Raw genomic sequence first — 16,602 nt, 5'->3', positions numbered from 1 at the left:
TTAATAGCAAATAAAAATTCTGTTTTTCACATTAGAAATCTGATCTTGAATGACTTCAGATGCTCAAAAAAAGGCTTCTGTTGATTCTCTCAAAGCTGCTGTACTTAGGGAAGAACTATAATTAACGTAACAGCAAGTTTAAAAGATACTTCACATACTTGAATTTTCTGGGTTTAATTTTTTTGTAAGATGCATAGAGGCATTCATGGTTTGAACAGCATAAAAAAATTTCATTATCGTATTTAGGGCATTTTTAACATATGTTTGAAAACATTTTCAAAGTGAAGCTGAACTATGACAGGTGCTGTAATTACAGCATTAAAAACTGAAATCCTACTTTTACACAGAATAACCAGTTGTACTGCAAATCTCCCTTTACTATCCTGGTTGTGGGTCTCAACCCTGACCTCATAGGGCCACCTTTATGGGTAAAACGATACAATAGAAAGCTTGTAAAACAGTAATATAATGAAAATCAAATTTACTAGGGGTGAGGATGTGTTGAGCCACTGAGTTTTCTGTAAGACACAGTAACATGGAGAAATTTGTGTTTGAGTCCAGTTTCTTATCCTGTGGGGAAATCAATCATAAAGCTTGCTGAATATCACTCACAAATAGATATGGCAGCATTCAAAGCCATCATGAACTCTCTCTTTCCAGCTGCTATTTGCAAAGCTAGAACTGTGTTTGGCTAATTCCCTAATGTTTTGTAAGAGCTGATATGAGTCTGACCCACAGCTCTGAGAGGACAGGCTGTGTATGGACTAAGACCTCACTATTTTTCAGGGTACCTTGCTTTGGAGATGACATGAGAGCCCTGATATCTACTAATATGATGTCCTATTTTATCACCTCCATCAAAAGCCACTTCAACACCATCAACAGTTGAAGTATGCTTACTCTGCAAGTCCTGCAATAATTCAAATAATTCTGAAAGTCCCCTGAAAATCTTGGCTGTAAAGAATCATTGATATCTCTGGAAAATTGAGAAAATTGCATTTGGAAACAATTCTATTTAGACATGGTATGTTTTTTCCTCATTTGTTTATTATTTGAGCTCATCTACCCTTATTGCTCACCTGAAAGTTGTATTTCTCTGTTTGTACCAAAAAGAAGAAAAAGGTGAAGTTTTAAAAGCAAAGGATATTTTTAATAAAACTGTCCCTAGCAGTATAAATCGAGGAAGAAAAAACAAGAAAAAATATGCTAAAATCAAACTGTCAAGTTTGATCAAGTTGTAGTTGTGTCGGTCACACGATATTAGAGATACAAGGTAGGTTAGGTAATCCTCATCCACCTTGTCTCTCAAAATTCAATGATTTTCAAAGGCTTTTAAGTGAGTTCGATGCACTTTCAGAGGCAAAGATAATGTCTCATTTCTCAGTAACCTAATAAATGAAAAGGAGTACTTGTGGCACCTTAGAGACTAACCAATTTATTAGAGCATAAGCTTTCGTGAGCTACATCGGATGCGTCCGATGAAGTGAACTGTAGCTCACGAAAGCTTATGCTCTAATAAACTGGTTAGTCTCTAAGGTGCCACAAGTACTCCTTTTCTTTTTACGGATACAGACTAACACGGCTGCTACTCTGAAACCTAAGAAATGAAGTGTATTTCCTCTGTGCTAAATGTATAAATAGCAGGGGTAAGTGGGTCATTCAGCACATAATCTCAGATTAATTTTTCTGTCCATTATAGATCTATATAAGTAATGGCCAACTGGCCCCCATTCCACTCTGATTCAGAATACACCCATTCTGAACCTCAGCATACTTAATATGGAACAACATTAGAGTATGGAGCTGGCTGACGGAGAGTCCCATAAGTCCCATTTGTAAACAATTTGGCACAGTTTTGCAAAGTTTCTTGTTTATGACTTTATACCCCATAGTATGTAAAATAATAAAAAATGAAACGTTGCAAAACATCACATAAAAGTTATAAATACTAAACCTCAACAGATCAGCTTCATACGCTAATGAGTATCTGTGGTAGCTGACATGCCCCAGCATGCACCATGCTTTGCGATAACAGCGGAAAAGGAGATGTATAGTGCCAGTCTATAAAAGGGGGAATAAGGACAACCCTGAGAATTGCGGACCAGTCAGCTTAACTTCAGTAACTGGAAAAATAATGGAGTAAATAATCAAGCAATCAATTTGAAAACACCTAGACGATAATAAGGGGATAAGTAACAGTCAACATGGATTTGTCAAGATCAAATAGTGTCAAACCAACCTAATAGCTTTTCTTGACAAGATAACAAACCTTGTGAATGGGGGGAAGCAGTAGACATGGTATATCTTGACTTTAGTAAGGCTTTTGATACTGTCTCGCATGACCTTCTAATAAACAAACTAGGGAAACATAGCCTACATGGAGCTACTATAGGTGGGTGCATAACTGGTTTGAAAACTGTTCCCAGAGAGCAGTTATCAGTAGTTCAAAGTCAAGATGGAAGAATAAATCGAGTGGGGTCTCACAAGGATCAGTCCAGGGTCCAGTTCTGTTCAATATCTTCATCAATGATTTAGATAATGGCATAGAGAGTACACTTACAAAGTTTGTGGACGACACCAAAGTGGGAGGGCGGTTTAGGTTGGACATTAGGAAAAGCTTACTAATTGTCAGGGTAGTTAAGCACTGGAACAAATTGTCTAGGGAGGCTGTGGAATCTCCATCATTGGAGGTTTTTAAGAACAGGTTAGACAAACACCTGTCAGGAATGGTCTAGTTATTACATAATCCTGCCTTGAGTGCAGGGTACTGGACTAGATGACCTACTGAGGTCCCTTCCAGTCCTACACATTTTATGATTAGCCATGACACTGTTCTTGCATTTATATGCTCACCACCCTTCTATACACTATACTTTAAAAGGTAAAACATTGCAAATCACCTTTCAGAGTTTCGCAAAGTTATGGAAAAAAATATTGGAAATTATTTAAGGGACATGCTAGAAGAATAAGAAATCAAAGATTAACTAGTGTTGACCAGTTACTGGATTTCTCTCTACTAATGACAGAGTAGGGAAGTTTAGTAGGGAACTCTGCTTAAGGTTTTCAAGAAATATCTAAGAATAGTAGTTAGAGGTAAAAATCCAGAGAAGAGGAGTAATAGAATTCTATAAGGTAATTGTCTAAAGAACAGGAAACAAAAAGGTAATCATAGCTGGAAACTTTTCAAGTTTAAAACCATCATAAGTATCTCTGAGGCCAGTTTGAGTGTCTTTATTACGAGAATTAATCTAGTTATAATTTATTCAGATTGGCCACACAATTCATTTGTTACTAGAATACATTTGCTTCTGCTTTATTGTTCTCTTCTATTTAAAAATGTTTTTTGTAACCAAATACAGTCAGAAACCAACTCTCCCAAATCACTGACTGGGTCTATTTTTCTTCTCCCTAACTTTATTTTCTGACTGTGGCTTATTTTATTGTTTTAATTTGGATTTTTTCTTCTAAGCATAGCATATTGCCTTACTAAGAAATGTATCAAAAATATACAACCAGAACACAGTAATATATATTTAAATAAACTATTCTTGAATACCTAACAACATATAAAACTCACAGAAACCATTCTACACTTGCTTTTCATCAACACTCAAACATTTACTAAAGTGCATTCAGGGGGAAAAAAGCTGCAGAACAAGAACACTTTCACTGGTTGAGACTCATATACTATCTGTGATCTGCAAATTAACCTATTCATACCTGGTGTTGATGGTCTCTCCAACATATTCAAATGATGGTAGATAAAAGCTTGACTATCATGAACAGTGTCCATATCAATTTCCTCCTCTTCCTGAGAGTTTGAAAACTAAAACACCAGCAAGAAATATGTAAAAATAAGGGAATATTAATAATTAACTCTAACAGGTCTTACTTTTCTGGGGAAAGGAAGCAAATTTATCACTGATAATGAACAAAAGTGAAGGAATATATAATATAAAAGTCTAGTTCATTATCCTTCTTTCTAATTTACAGTGGAAACCGCGTGAACATTTAGAACATTAATTGGCAGCTTCATTCCCTGCCAGCCAATAAAGAATCTGATGGGAGACGATTTTGCCAAAGTAATCGTAACAACTACCTTACACATATGCACAGCATGTCTTTTGTTAGGCTACAGCTGTTAGAAAACTCAGCAAAAGACTTTACTGTTATACTAAATACCCTACACATTGTTAAAGTTGAATTGCCATTTTCTTACTCTGATTTTTAGTTTGACTTTACTGTCTTCATTCTTCTCTGGTATCTGCCCTGGCTCCAATGGGGACCCAAGTGGCATATCAGCCTTCCTCTTCACCCCTTGCTGATGAACAGAAATGCTGGATGCGGTTTCCTTAACAAGATGATCGTCCTCCTGAAGCAGCATTTAAAGATTAAAATTAGAAGACAGCAAAAGCATATTTAAATCTAAAAGTGACATAATGGTTGAAAACACACTTGAGTTGAACAGAACCTTCCGTGTAGTTGAGGCAAAAAATATTCCTTAAAACCTTTCATGGACTTGTGCCACTCTCTCCTACAAACATACTTTCTCTTTACTTCAATCCTTGCTCCCTCTGCATATCTAGAACTGGCCTCTCTTCTGTCCCGTCTCACAATCATGGTACTGTTAGTGTGCAATGAATCTCTGCAGCTCCTGAAAAGTCTTTCTATATATCTGCCTCACTAACTCTAAATCTCAGTTGAATTATCATAGTTTCTGATCTAAACAAGGGATTTAGATGAATCTTCTCAGAGGTTAAATTTAAAAGCGAACACTAATTTTGTTGAATAAAAGTAAAATATCATGGTTATGCCCCTGATTTTCTTTTACATGTCATACTAGCTTTTCTCCAAAAAGGAGGAGTGAAAGAACCCTTTTAAAATTACTGCTTAGATTAACCAAATAAAGATAAGAGGAACATGAAAATAAATGTATACATCGAATGAGTTACAAACTACACAGTTATAGGCATTAAAAAGGAGAAAGGCCTTCCAAAGTACAATGAAAACACAAAATAAAATACAGGAAAAGACAAACGTATTTACAGAAATAGACATTAGCCCTTTCTAAAACCTAGACAAAAGTAAGGCCTACCATAGCCTTTTCTCCAAACCATTAGAAGCATCTACTACTATACTAAGGTACTACTATACTGCTTCTGAATCAGAGGTGTCCCACACCAATCACGAGGCGAAATGCATGCTTTCTAGAATTAAAACTTCAGCCTTGGTAACTTACCTCCTCCCACAGCAGATTCCAGAACAACAATAATTTAACAATTCTCATTCTCAAACAACTCATGCTCACAGAACATGCAACCTCAAAAGACAGTCTAGTCAACCTAAATATGCTCTAGTGTCTGTCAGAAATTCTTTTTACTTCACAAAAATATATTTTTATCCTTGGTCAGGCCTCTTCATTTCATCTTCTGTTATTACTTCTAATACTATTTAAGTCTGTGAAACATTCTGGAAGAAAGTTTGCCTGAGGTGCTATCCAACTTCTGTACTGTATTATTCTGTTTGTATTTCACAAGGAAAACTAAATCAGCATCAGTTTAGGGTGATTTTTTTTTAAAATAAACACAGCCAAGTTCTGGGAACTGAGAAGAGGCTACCTAGATCCTTAAAGCAGAAAAATCCATAAACACTCAGAAATCAAGGTATTGCGTGTGCTGTAAGCACATCTAATAACAAAGACACATATTTAAGCACGTTTCACAAACAACAGATATAGTGAAATGATGTCGTTTGCTCACACATTTTTCAGAGTATGCTGCTTCCAAGTATATTACAAGCTAATGGCCACATCTGCCTTTGAATACACATAGCTATCTGCCTATGAGTTACTGTGAGGTGCTCAGATACCAGCAAAAAATGTTACAGAAACGTTTATAAATAAGGACATTCATGATGCACATCTGAGGACAGAAACTAGTTATATGTGAATAAGTTAAGTGTTGCACAAATGCTGATAACTTTCAGAGGCAATTCAAAGAATCTCTGATGATCCACACATTAACATTAAATTTCTGCACTCATATTTTTATCCTCTAAAAGCTTTGAGCATAACTCTTACTCTAAAGATAAGGACTAGAGAAAAGATGGACTTTTTAGTGAGAAAAAATTCTGTATTTATTTCCCATTACTTTGAATGTATGTTATTTTTACTCCTAAGCGTGCTATATGCCTCACAGGGAGTAAAAGAACAGGTTCCCATCCCAAACTGCTTATAATCTAATTTTATACATGACGAGCGAGCTACCCTTTGCCCACTGAGTTCTCTCACTAGCACTTAGTCTTATAGCAGTTGATTTTTTTTTAATTAACCTGTCACACAAATAGTCTTCTCTTTCTCTACTAAATGTTGATTTTTCCCTCCATAACTACATCTGCCCAAGGCCCACTTTAGGCAAGATTTAGTTCTGAGCTAGTGGCAGTTTTTGTATTAAAATACCTTACTTTAAAATCCAACATCCTGCATCCTCAAAGGCCTAGAAATGGGATCTTCATACCGTTGGGAAGAGGACTTTTCTAGTTTCCCAGTGGGACCATGCACTTAAAAGGAAAACACTATCAGATTTTAAATCTGACATTTTTAGGCACTTCTATGAGTCTCTTGGAGCTATGTATTCAGGTGTAGTTGGACTCATGGGAACTAAGGCACTTGGTTTCTAGATGGAGAAAACTCAATACATCCCGTTTTCATGCTGATAAAAATCTTTACACCACAGCATCACAGGTTCTGCGTACATCAAGCTTACTTCTTGTAAATGATACAGAAAACAGTTACGTTTTAGAATGGATACAAATGAGGAGTGAGGGTGGGCTTGGCAAACTAACTGGAAGGTCATTCCACACAATTAGGGAAAAGGCACAAAGGTGGAATGAGAGAAAGAGACAGAGGGTATTAAGGCTGGCACTATACTGGAAGACTTGAGAGTAACACAAAACAAAAAGGTCAGAGGGTTAAGTCTTGAAAGTTCAGACAAGAAGTCTGAATTCATTACACAGTACAATTCGGAGCCAGTGGAAATATTCAAAGCAGGGTGAGGGAGGCATGTGCAGATGGTCAGTGCTTACAGTGCTTTGGAATCCTATCAGTTGCCCATGATTGTTAGGATTGTTCACCGGTTCCTGACTGTTTGCCACTGACTCAGGGACGATGGTAGGATTAAGTACAGCTTTCTTTTCTTTCAGATTAAGGACCAGTCCAAGCTCTGGTAATGGCAAACAAGAAGGTCTATTGAGGCCAAAAAGTGTGAAGTACAGGTCCACAGCACCACATCGGAGCCTCCAGTCGTGTGAAGTACCTAAAAATCAAGGAGGTGCAACTGTTAAAATGTAGAGATAATCTTTAAAAACAAAAAAAAAAGTTCAAATGATTTGGAGTCATCAAGCTGTGCACATTTTTAGCCTCTGTTGCCCTCATCCTTCCCTCCTATTATTTGTTACATTCACTTGTTATGTTTGCTTTTAATAAACACTGTAAGCTGTTTGAGGCTGGGAGCATGTCTTCCTATATGTTCTGTACAACGCTTGCCACAACAGGACCCCAATCACAACGGGGATCTTTGGGAGCTATATCACAACAACACTAAATCATATTAATAAAAAAATACACATGCCATTAGTTTCCATATTTAACATCTCATTTTAGATTTTAGTATCAAAGACAATTAGCAGGTAAGTGGAACAACACATTGACAAACTAGCCTTTCACCTCAGCAGGTCTGGATGCGAAAATGAGTTACATGAAAAATAAACTGAATTTTATTGCTTCAACCTATTCTCTAACTGTCTACATCACAAAACTATAAAATCCAGCACAACTAACAGTGGCTGGGGAAGCTGTAAAATTGGTAAACTAAGCAAGAAGCTTAAATAGCAACAATCATTGCCACACCAGAAACTAGCTTCAACCATTCACATATTCTGTAGTACAAATCAATAAAATCCTGGCAATTCAATTTTGCTATACACTCAGAGTCATGATGTTTCTACCCCATCTTGTCTCCTGTACTGTATGATCATTATTATCTTGCCTTTGTTACAAGTCTACACATATGCAGTGTAGCTGTGTCAGTCCCAGAATATTAGAGACACTAAGTGGGTGAGGTTATATCTTTTACTCGATCAACTTCTCTTTGTGAGAGAGACAAGCTTTCGAGCACCCAGAGCTGAAGAAGAACTTGTCTCTCTCACCAACAGAAGTTGGTTCAATAAAAGACATTACTTCACTCACCTTGTCTCTCAAGCCTACATATACTCTTTTTAAAAATAATGTATGTTACTGAATACCATGTAGGAGGTCAGCTCTAGGCAAGGGACTGAGATGCAGTCTGCAATCATAAGTAAAATCAGTTGTCACTTCTGTCTGTCTTTCTTACATCCACACAACAGCAACAGACTCCAGTTACTAGTGAAGCATTACGGTCCAAGACAACCATAGTTCTAAGTCTGTGGGAAAGAGACATGACTGAAAAGGAACCATGTTTTCCTCTGTGTTTTATAACATTTAGCAGAAGAAAAACCCCAATCATGACTGGGGCATAACTGTTGCACACACTCTGGAAATGTCACTGACGTAATTCAAAAGGAACAACTAATATGACTACCATCTAGTATGTTTCAACTTGAATCCAATATTTTGATTTGTAATTAAATTTAAGAAAATGTTTTAATACACTGAAAATGCTTTTATGAAAAATGAAATGATTAAAAACTCCATGTTGCATTGACATCATGACACACGAATGGTAAAAGCACATTTGGCACCACCCGTAGCAAAAAATATCTAACATCTGGCACAATGCTGTAAATACAATGGTTTTGGTGCAAACTCAGGCCAGCACTTGATTGATTACGAGTTCATCAAACATATTGTTCTCTACTAGGAATAGAAATTAAATTGGTAAACAAGGCAAGGATGAGCCAACTGCCATGTTGATTTGGCTGAGCAAGACCTTGCAGAGGGGAAAATTACAAGATGTATTCTTGTGGATTACAAGTACCATGGGAGCGAACAGTTTTTGGAATACTGGAAATGGCCCAACTTGATTATCATACACATTGTAAGGAGAGTGGTCACTTGGGATAAGCTATTACCAGCAGGAGAGTGAGTTTGTGTGTGTGGTTTTTGGAAAAAGGGGGGGGGGTGAGAAAACCTGGATTTGTGCTGGAAATGGCCCACCTTGATTATCATACACATTGTAAAGAGAGTGGTCACTTTGGATGGGCTATTACCAGCAGGAGAGTGAGTTTGTGTGTGTGTGTGTGGGGGGGGGGGGGGCGGAAGGTGAGAAAACCCGGATTTGTGCTGGAAATGGCCCAACTTGATTATCATACACATTGTAAGGAGAGTGATCACTTTAGATAAGCTATTACCAGCAGGAGAGTGGGGTGGGAAGAGGTATTGTTTCATGGTCTCTGTGTATATAATGTCTTCTGCAGTTTCCACAGTATGCATCCGATGAAGTGAGCTGTAGCTCACGAAAGCGTATGCTCAAATAAATTGGTTAGTCTCTAAAGTGCCACAAGTACTCCTTTTCTTTTTGCGAATACAGACTAACACGGCTGTTATTCTGAAACCAGTTTTTGGAATAGACTTAGTTGTATATATTTATGCAGTTTCATGCACCTCTTTTCTGATGAGAGTTGCATGAACAACTGGCTGGTGATGGGGGGACAGATCTAACATTCAAATTGAACATGAAAATACGCTGATGAGATAAGAACTATCCTTATTTTTTCTTTATAAATGATCTGGCAATTTAATATTCAATAAGAGATAATCAATATTCAGCATCAGTCCCACTTTCACAGAGAAGGTCATCAGAATTGTTAATCTTAAATACAACTGCAGGGAGAATATGTGAACCCCTGTAAATATAGCTCATCACTACACTCTTTGGAATTCAGTAGCATCATCAACTTTATGTTTGTCAATAAAAGATTACAGAAAAAAAAAAAAAGATTTGTTTCCCCACAATGTAATTATTTTAGGTTTTTGTAAATTTAAATGCAGCACTGCTTGAAGACCATGCAGCCATATATCTGGTGGATTATTAATTCATCTTGCCTTTAACAAACATTTTTATTGGCACTCACACTTTGCAATTATCTTGGTATTTTTATTTACAGAAAATAAAATTCAACCAGAATGTCACCTTCATGCATAGGGATTTAAGTGCTTAAAGTCATAAATATAATGAAAATGTATATCTTATTTGTTATTTGCAAAAAGAGGTAATGGATATAAGTGAACACTTCACACACACTTCTCTTGAGAAACAAGGAACACAAATTCTCTGGAGATAGATTCAGGAAATAAACATTTTGATGTTGACTCTTGGCAAATCTTATAGAACTGAACAACTAGTAGTCTTCCTACTTTAACCCCTGGAGTGTAGCTGTAAACTTTCAAGCACTAAAAATAAAGATGCAAAGAGAACAGTCAGCTCTGAATGACCTAAAAGACTACGTAAATATTTATATGTAATCCGTACTGTGCCAAATGTTAAAGAACAGTTCGTGAGTACTGGAGAAAACTGACTCAGTAATGAAAACAAGTCAATAGCAAAAGATACAATCCCTTCTCACAATCGGTTCTTTACTAGTCAAAGCCAAGTAAGTCTTAATTTTAAAGTAAAAACTTCTTAAGATCTAATTTATCCACAGAAATTCTAAAATCTACTTTACTCATTTAGGTTGGGGATGGGGTGCTTAATCTAATGAGAACTTGAAGTGTTTGATACATTTGAATATTGAAAATAATTCAAAAATTCATTTCAGGATTTATTCAAAAATTATATATATGAAAATTACATTCCAACATTTTGTAATAGAAAAGACACAATGTGTGAAGTAGCAACACAAGGTGAAAACTGTTGGCCCTACAACAAGAAATAATTCTTTTGCAGGCTTGGATCACGGATCACACAAGGTGTGAGTCTATGCTAAACGTACTTTTCAACAAGTACAGTAATTGCAGAAGATGGAGAAAAACAGGATGCCAAAGGACAATCCTGTATGTTAGACAGCCCTATGAGATGATGAAAGTGTGAATGGAAAGCCTCAATTTTTGAGCTTTTAACAAACAAACAAACCTAAAGAGAGCTCATTTTATATACCAGAGAATGTGCAGAATGTTAACCACTCCAAGTTTTTTAAAATACAGAAGAGATTCAACCTGAATTCATAAGTTTCCAAAGCTGATCCACCAAAGCTTCATTGCACAAGGGAGACTCCAAGTTCTTAGTAAAGGGTGGATTCCTTGTCAGCATGTTCAAAATCTTATGTCTGAAAGAGAAACAAAAGTTGCTTTTTTAATCTAAATGAACTGAGACTCCAAAGTTACTGTGTTTTGTATGTCTGCAATTCTGTTTTTGACACTGGAGTTTTTATTGGGCATACAAATATTAAGATTTGTGAGCCCCTAATATATACATGTATTTTAGTTCCTTTTAGCTCTTTCTTCTGTCTGTACATACACACGTATATGCACATCTCATCCCCAAATTAGTTAGTTTTCAGGTAATAAATAGGACATGACCAGGGTGGACATTAGTTGATAGCATCACTCATCACGGTAAAGGGAAAGTGTGATTTTGTATCTAGGCTGATTTGTTTTCATGACAATTTGAAAGGCCGTGTTATGCTCTAAGGTAAATTAATTGGAGCTGTACTGAGTCAATATACTCTTCATATTCTAATAAATATTTATTTTCAGTTGGATTTTAAAAAAAAAACATGTCTAAACATTAAACGTGTTACAAAATGACAGGAATCAGTAAAAATATTTAAGACTCACTCTTCCCTTTTTAAAGGGACGCCTATAATTTAGAAATTACATTACTGTCTGAATATTTTGCATGCAACACCTCTGACCCCAATACTTGACAGCAGTGAGCAAAAAACAAACACTGTATTTTTTCAGACGGTTTACTATGCTTGTGACAACATATTGGGAATAGTGATTGTCACCATTTCCCCTAAATAGTCAGTTTTCTCCCTTGTTGAAAAGACCCTTATAAATATGGGAACAGAAAAACCTTTAACATTTGAAGGGATTTTTTAAATATTCAGGATATAATTTTTAAAGTGTGCTCTATCTGAAACTGGAATTTAAAAATGAATAAAAAATGCAAACTGACAGGATCTCTTTGAGAGACTCAATTAAAATATTCTGTTTCCTCAGCTAATGTTGCCTGTTACATGTATCTGATCTAATGGGTCAAATTATACGCAACTTCCTTTAAAAAGAATAACAGCAATATATTCCTAGGACTAGGGAAATTAGTAACTATACTTGCAAAGGAAGCCTAAAAGATAAATAGGAAAAATACCTAAGTCTATTCATCTTAAAGAACAGTACTACTACATTGGCAATCAGGGACAGACAGAAATGAGGAGCAGGGAAACGAAGATCAGAGGTTGCCCATGCTAAAATATATACAGCATTGCATTGGCTAAATCTAAATTAAATCTGATAAAATTATCAAATAACCACAACATTTTTACAGGTTTCAGAGTAACAGCCGTGTTAGTCTGTATTCGCAAAAAGAAAAGGAGTACTTGTGGCACCTTAGAGACTAACCAATTTATTTGAGCATAAGCTTTCGTGAGCTACAGCTCACTTCATCGGATGCATACTGTGGAAAGTGTAGAAGATCTTTTTATATACACACAAAGCATGAAAAAATACCTCCTCCCACCCCACTCTCCTGCTCGTAATAGCTTATCTAAAGTGATCACTCTCCTTACAATGTGTATGATAATCAAGGTGGGCCATTTCCAGCACAAATCCAGGGTTTAACAAGAATGTCTGAGGAGCGGGGGGGGAGTAGGAAAAAACAAGGGAAAATAGGTTACCTTGCATAATGACTTAGCCACTCCCAGTCTCTATTCAAGCCTAAGTTAATTGTATCCAATTTGCAAATGAATTCCAATTCAGCAGTCTCTCGCTGGAGTCTGGTTTTGAAGTTTTTTTGTTGTAATATAGCAACTTTCATGTCTGTAATTGCGTGACCAGAGAGATTGAAGTGTTCTCCGACTGGTTTATGAATGTTATAATTCTTGACATCTGATCTGTGTCCATTTATTCTTTTATGTAGAGACTGTCCAGTTTGACCAATGTACATGGCAGAGGGGCATTGCTGGCCCATGATGGCATATATCACATTGGTGGATGTGCAGGTGAACGAGCCTCTGATAGTGTGGCTGATGTTATTAGGCCCTGTGATGGTGTCCCCTGAATAGATATGTGGGCACAGTTGGCAATGGGCTTTGTTGCAAGGATGGGTTCCTGGGTTAGTGGTTCTGTTGTGTGGTATGTGGTTGCTGGTGAGTATTTGCTTCAGGTTGGGGGGCTGTCTGTAGGCAAGGACTGGCCTGTCTCCCAAGATTTGTGAGAGTGTTGGGTCATCCTTCAGGATAGGTTGTAGATCCTTAATAATGCGTTGGAGAGGTTTTAGTTGGGGGCTGAAGGTGATGGCTAGTGGCGTTCTGTTATTTTCTTTGTTAGGCCTGTCCTGTAGTAGGCGACTTCTGGGAACTCTTGATCTTGTGCTTTTTCAGGGAGTTTCTTGAGCAAATGCTGTAGTTTCTTTTGGTAACTCTCAGTGGGATCAGAGGTTAATGGCTTGTAGAAAGTGGTGTTGGAGAGCTCCCGAGCAGCCTCTTGTTCATACTCCGACCTATTCATGATGACAACAGCACCTCCTTTGTCATTCTTTTTGATTATGATGTCAGAGTTGTTAACCTATCCAACTATACTCTCAGCCCAGCAGAAGCAGCTGTCCTATCTCGGGGCCTCTCCTTCTGCCCCTCCACCCCCACAAACATGATTCAGTTCTGTGGTGACCTAGAATCCTATTTTCGACGTCTCCAACTCAAGGAATATTTCCAACATACCTCTGAACAACATACTAATCCACAGAGACCTCCCTACCAACACTACAAAAAGAAGGATTCTAGGTGGACTCCTCCTGAAGGTCAAAACAGCAGACTGGACTTCTACATAGAATGCTTCCGCCGATGTGCACGGGCTGAAATTGTGGAAAAGCAGCATCACTTTCCCCATAACCTCAGCCGTGTGGAACACAATGCCAACCACAGCCTCAGAAACAACTCTAACATCATAATCAAAAAGGCTGACAAAGGAGGTGCTCCAACACCACTTTCTACAAGCCATTACCCTCTGATCCCACTGAGAGTTACCAAAAGAAACTACAGCATTTGCTCAAGAAACTCCCTGAAAAAGCACAAGATCAAATCCGCACAGACACACCCCTGGAACCCCGACCTGGGATATTCTATCTACTACCTAAGATCCATAAACCTGGAAATCCTGTGCGCCCCATCATCTCAGGCATTAGCACCCTGACAGCAGGATTGTCTGGCTATGTAGACTCCCTCCTCAGGCCCTACGTTACCAGTACTCCCAGCTACCTTCGAGACACCACTTACTTCCTGAGGAAACTACAATCCATCGGTGATCTTCCTGATCACACCATCCTGGCCACTATGGACGTAGAAGCCCTCTACACCAACATTCCATACAAAGATGGACTACAAGCTGTCAAGAACATTATCCCCGATAATGTCACGGCTAACCTGGTGGCTGAACTTTGTGACTTTGTCCTTACCCATAACTATTTTACATTTGGGAACAATGTATACCTTCAAATCAGCGGCACTGCTATGGGTACCCGCGTGGCCCCACAGTATGCCAACATTTTTATGGCTGACTTAGAACAACGCTTCCTCAGCTCTCGTCCCCTAACACCCCTACTCTACTTGCGCTATATTGATGACATCTTCATCATCTGGATCCATGGAAAAGAAGCCCTTGAGGAATTCCACCGTGATTTTCAACAATTTCCATCCCACCATCAACCTCAGCCTGGTCCAGTTCACACAAGAGATCCCCTTCCTGGACACTACAGTGCTAATAAACGATGGTCATATAAACACCACCCTATACCGGAAACCTACTGACCGCTATTCCTACCTACATGCCTCAAGCTTTCACCCTGACCACATCACCACATGATCCATCGTCTACAGCCAAGCTCTGCGATACAACCGCATTTGCTCCAACCCCTCAGACAGAGAAACACCTACAAGATTTCTATCAAGCATTCTTACAACTACAATACCCACCTGCGGAAGTGAAGAAACAGATTGACAGAGCCAGAAGAGTTCCCAGAAGTCACCTACTACAGGACAGGCCTAACAAAGAAAATAACAGAACGCCACTAGCCGTCACCTTCAGCCCCCAACTAAAACCTCTCCAACGCATTATTAAGGATCTACAACCTATCCTGAAGGATGACCCAACACTCTCACAAATCTTGGGAGACAGGCCAGTCCTTGCCTACAGACAGCCCCCCAACCTGAAGCAAATACTCACCAGCAACCACATACACATACATAACAGAATCACTAACCCAGGAACCTATCCTTGCAACAAAGCCCGTTGCCAACTGTGCCCACATATCTATTCAGGGGACACCATCACAGGGCCTAATAACATCAGCCACACTATCAGAGGCTCGTTTACCTGCACATCCACCAATGTGATATATGCCATCATGGGCCAGCAATGCCCCTCTGCCATGTACATTGGTCAAACTGGACAGACTCTACGTAAAAGAATAAATGGACACAAATCAGATGTCAAGAATTATAACATTCATAAACCAGTCGGAGAACACTTCAATCTCTCTGGTCACGCGATTACAGACATGAAAATTGCTATACTACAACAAAAAAACTTCAAATCCAGACTCCAGCGAGAAACTGTTGAATTGGAATTCATTTGCAAATTGGATACAATTAACTTAGGCTTGAATAGAGACTGGGAGTGGCTAAGTCATTATGCAAGGTAACCTGTTTCCCCTTGTTTTTTCCTACTACTCCCCTCCTCAGACGTTCTTGTTAAACCCTGGATTTGTGCTGGAAATGGCCCACCTTGATTATCATACACATTGTAAGGAGAGTAGTCACTTTAGATAAGCTATTACCAGCAGGAGAGTGGGGTGGGAGGAGGTATTTTTTCATGCTTTGTGTGTATAAAAAGATCTTCTACACTTTCCACAGTATGCATCCGATGAAGTGAGCTGTAGCTCACGAAAGCTTATGCTCAAATAAATTGGTTAGTCTCTAAGGTGCCACAAGTACTCCTTTTCTTTTTATAACATTTTTACTTATCCTTTCACCCCATCTACAGTCTAACAACTGTTTTACACTCTTTGATAGCCAAACATAATGATGTTCATTCAGTCCTAACACACTTGAGATTAAAAATAATTTGTTATATGCAACAGATCAATATTAGATTTACGTGTGCCAATTGTCTGTAGGAAAGACTCTTAAATCAAAGGACAAAACAGAAAATTCATGTAGTCTGAGACTAAAAACTGATCAAATTTTATTTTTTTAGTTATGGAATGTTAAACAATGATAAACACTTTGCTAAGTATAAATTAACATAAACATCAAAGATGAATTTTGGTGGTATTTTACAAATTAATGGAAACAAATTTTCACAAAATATTTATAGATTTTAAGGCCAGAAATGACCACTATGGTCATCTA

At 37.9% G+C, this 16,602-nt stretch overlaps 1 protein-coding gene across 8 annotated transcripts in view; it reads right to left on the bottom strand.

Annotated features, from left to right (window-relative positions):
• Positions 1-16,602, bottom strand: part of TAF2 (TATA-box binding protein associated factor 2) — a 107,718-nt gene that overhangs the window by 11,139 nt on the left and 79,977 nt on the right. For 6 of the 8 annotated variants that reach the window (XR_012157106.2, XM_073330247.2, XM_073330249.2 and 3 more), the window contains 4 exons: positions 11,192-11,301; positions 7,084-7,313; positions 4,220-4,372; positions 3,721-3,826 (listed from right to left, as the gene is read on the bottom strand). Coding sequence is in view for 6 of the 8 variants with exons in the window: in XM_073330247.2 (XP_073186348.1) it covers positions 3,721-3,826; positions 4,220-4,372; positions 7,084-7,313; positions 11,192-11,301 (599 nt within the window). In the remaining 2 variants the exon portion in view is untranslated. Of the gene's footprint in view, positions 1-3,720; positions 3,827-4,219; positions 4,373-7,083; positions 7,314-8,301; positions 8,461-11,191; positions 11,302-16,602 lie in introns of those variants that run through there. The other 2 variants (XM_073330253.2, XM_073330254.2) reach the window with 2 other exon arrangements.

This window comes from Lepidochelys kempii, chromosome 2, assembly GCF_965140285.1.
Source record: "Lepidochelys kempii isolate rLepKem1 chromosome 2, rLepKem1.hap1, whole genome shotgun sequence".
Taxonomy (NCBI): Eukaryota; Metazoa; Chordata; order Testudines; family Cheloniidae; genus Lepidochelys; species Lepidochelys kempii.
The sequence above is the reverse complement of the archived record's forward strand: the minus strand, read 5'-3'. Positions and strand labels throughout refer to the sequence as shown.